The sequence below is a fragment of the Vicia villosa genome, linkage group LG6, assembly GCF_029867415.1.
Source record: "Vicia villosa cultivar HV-30 ecotype Madison, WI linkage group LG6, Vvil1.0, whole genome shotgun sequence".
NCBI classification, from domain to species: Eukaryota; Viridiplantae; Streptophyta; class Magnoliopsida; order Fabales; family Fabaceae; genus Vicia; species Vicia villosa.
The window spans coordinates 18215783-18217937 of NC_081185.1; the positions used below are offsets into that span (position 1 = coordinate 18215783).

Genomic DNA, 2155 nt, shown 5'->3' on the forward strand with positions numbered 1-2155 from the left:
AGTAAATGCTTTTTATACGAAGCTCCTCTCGATTACATCATTGAAGACGTTCGACCTAACGGTGGAGTAGAAAAATTCAAATCTCCTGATTACTCTAACGTAATTTTTTCCCTTTTCAATTCCTTTGATTAATGTACTAGACATTAGGATGTGATTGTGTATTGATTGGTTTAGTTTCTAACATCATCTTTTTTTTCTCTATTGTGCAGTGCACCCGCAAACCCTCCTGAGATTTTCTGGGTTCTCTGATAGATTTAGGTTCTTTATCTTTCATACTGCAAATTATTCTACTTTCCTCTTCTCCTTTTCCTCCTCCTCCTCCTCCTAGTTGCTTTTCTCTACAAACAACCAGAATTGTTTTCTAGTTTGAGTCAAGATGGCTATGACAAACTCAGCTATTGGATTTGAAGGCTATGAAAAGAGGCTTGAGATAACATTTTTTGAGGATGGTGTTTTTTCTGATCCCGCTGGATTAGGTCTCCGAGCATTGTCTAAAAACCAATTGGACGAAATTCTGAACCCAGCAGAGTGCACTATTGTTGACTCACTATCTAATGATTATGTTGATTCATATGTTCTTTCTGAGTCAAGCTTGTTTGTTTATGCTTACAAACTTATCATCAAAACCTGTGGGACTACAAAGTTGCTTCTGTCTATCCCAGCAATTCTTAAGCTTGCTGATGGTCTTAACATTGCTGTGAAATCGGTGAGATACACTCGTGGAAGCTTCATCTTTCCCGGAGCTCAATCATTCCCTCATCGAAGCTATTCTGAGGAAGTTGCTGTCCTTGACAGCTATTTTGGCAAACTTGGTTCTGGTAGCCAAGCTTATATGATGGGTGATGCTAATAACAAGTCACAAATTTGGCACATTTACTCTGCCAGAGCTAAGGCAGAAGCTTCACCGGAAGCTGTATATGGCCTTGAAATGTGCATGACTGGTTTAGACAAGGAAAAAGCATCTGTGTTTTTCAAGACAAGCACTTCTTCAGCAGCTTTGATGACTAAGAATTCTGGAATCAGGAAGATCCTTCCAAAATCTGACATATGTGACTTTGAATTTGATCCATGTGGATACTCAATGAATGGAATAGAAGGTAATGCAATATCAACTATCCATGTCACCCCTGAAGATGGATTCAGTTATGCAAGCTTTGAAGCAGTGGGTTATGAGTATGAAGAGAAATCTCTGAATGAAGTTGTTGAAAGGGTTTTAGCATGTTTCTATCCAGCTGAGTTTTCTATTGCTTTGCACATTGATATGAATGGTGAAAAACTTGACAAATTTCCCTTGGATGTTAAAGGATACTACTGTGGAGAGAGGAGCAATGAAGTTGTTGGAGAAGGTGGTGCTGTTGTTTACCGTTCCTTTGTTCGAAATGATGGCTGCACATCTCCAAAGTCTACTCTGAAGTCTTGCTGGAGTGAGGATGAAAGCGAGGAGGAAGAAATGAAGGAGATATAGTGCTCTTGTCTTAGTTTCAATGTTCTGTTCATGTCTATCTTGGCTGATTTCAGTGTTATTACCTAAATAAGTTTGTGCTTTTATTGTGAACGAGGAGGAAGAAGTGAAGGAGACTTAGTACTTTGGTCTTTATGTAATGTTCTTGTTTATCTTTACTGTTATCATTGTTACCCCAATAAATTTTGCTTGCTGGTAAAGCAAATCAATAAACGGATTATGTTGCTTGATCATGAGTTATATTTGGTTCTGTACTTGGATTATTTCTAAATAAATATGTTACTATATAATATAAATATATGATAGATTATAAATAGTTTTGTTTTTAACTAGTTCAAGATAGAGAAATTGATTCAACTTGAATGAAGAAAGTATGCGGTCAGTTGCACCAGCATCTAAGATCTGGAAGTTTGAATCCTTACCTGCAGTGTTGAATAAGAATAAGTGCAAGATTAAGGAAAACGGAGAGGTGGTCACAACGATGGCCATCATTGGAAATGATATTGGCCTGATGAATTAACAGGTTTTTCTCTCTAGGTTTGTATTCTAATCGATAAACCTGCTTGAGAATGCTATTCTAATGGATATATCTGTTTGAGAATGTGGGTGTTGTATTCCAAAGGATAAGCTTGTGCGGGTGGTTCTTTTCTTTAGGTTTGTATTCCAAAGAATAAATCTATGTGGGTGGTTCTT

The 2155-nt window shown here is 37.4% G+C and overlaps 1 protein-coding gene across 1 annotated transcript; it reads left to right on the top strand.

The window, feature by feature from the left end:
- The first annotated feature begins 222 nt into the window (after positions 1-222).
- Positions 223-1695, top strand: LOC131608943 (S-adenosylmethionine decarboxylase proenzyme-like). The gene has a single exon (XM_058880538.1). It carries the CDS (start codon positions 377-379, stop codon positions 1463-1465), a length of 1089 nt encoding a protein of 362 aa, XP_058736521.1. The 5' UTR covers positions 223-376; the 3' UTR covers positions 1466-1695.
- The last annotated feature ends 460 nt before the right edge of the window (positions 1696-2155 follow it).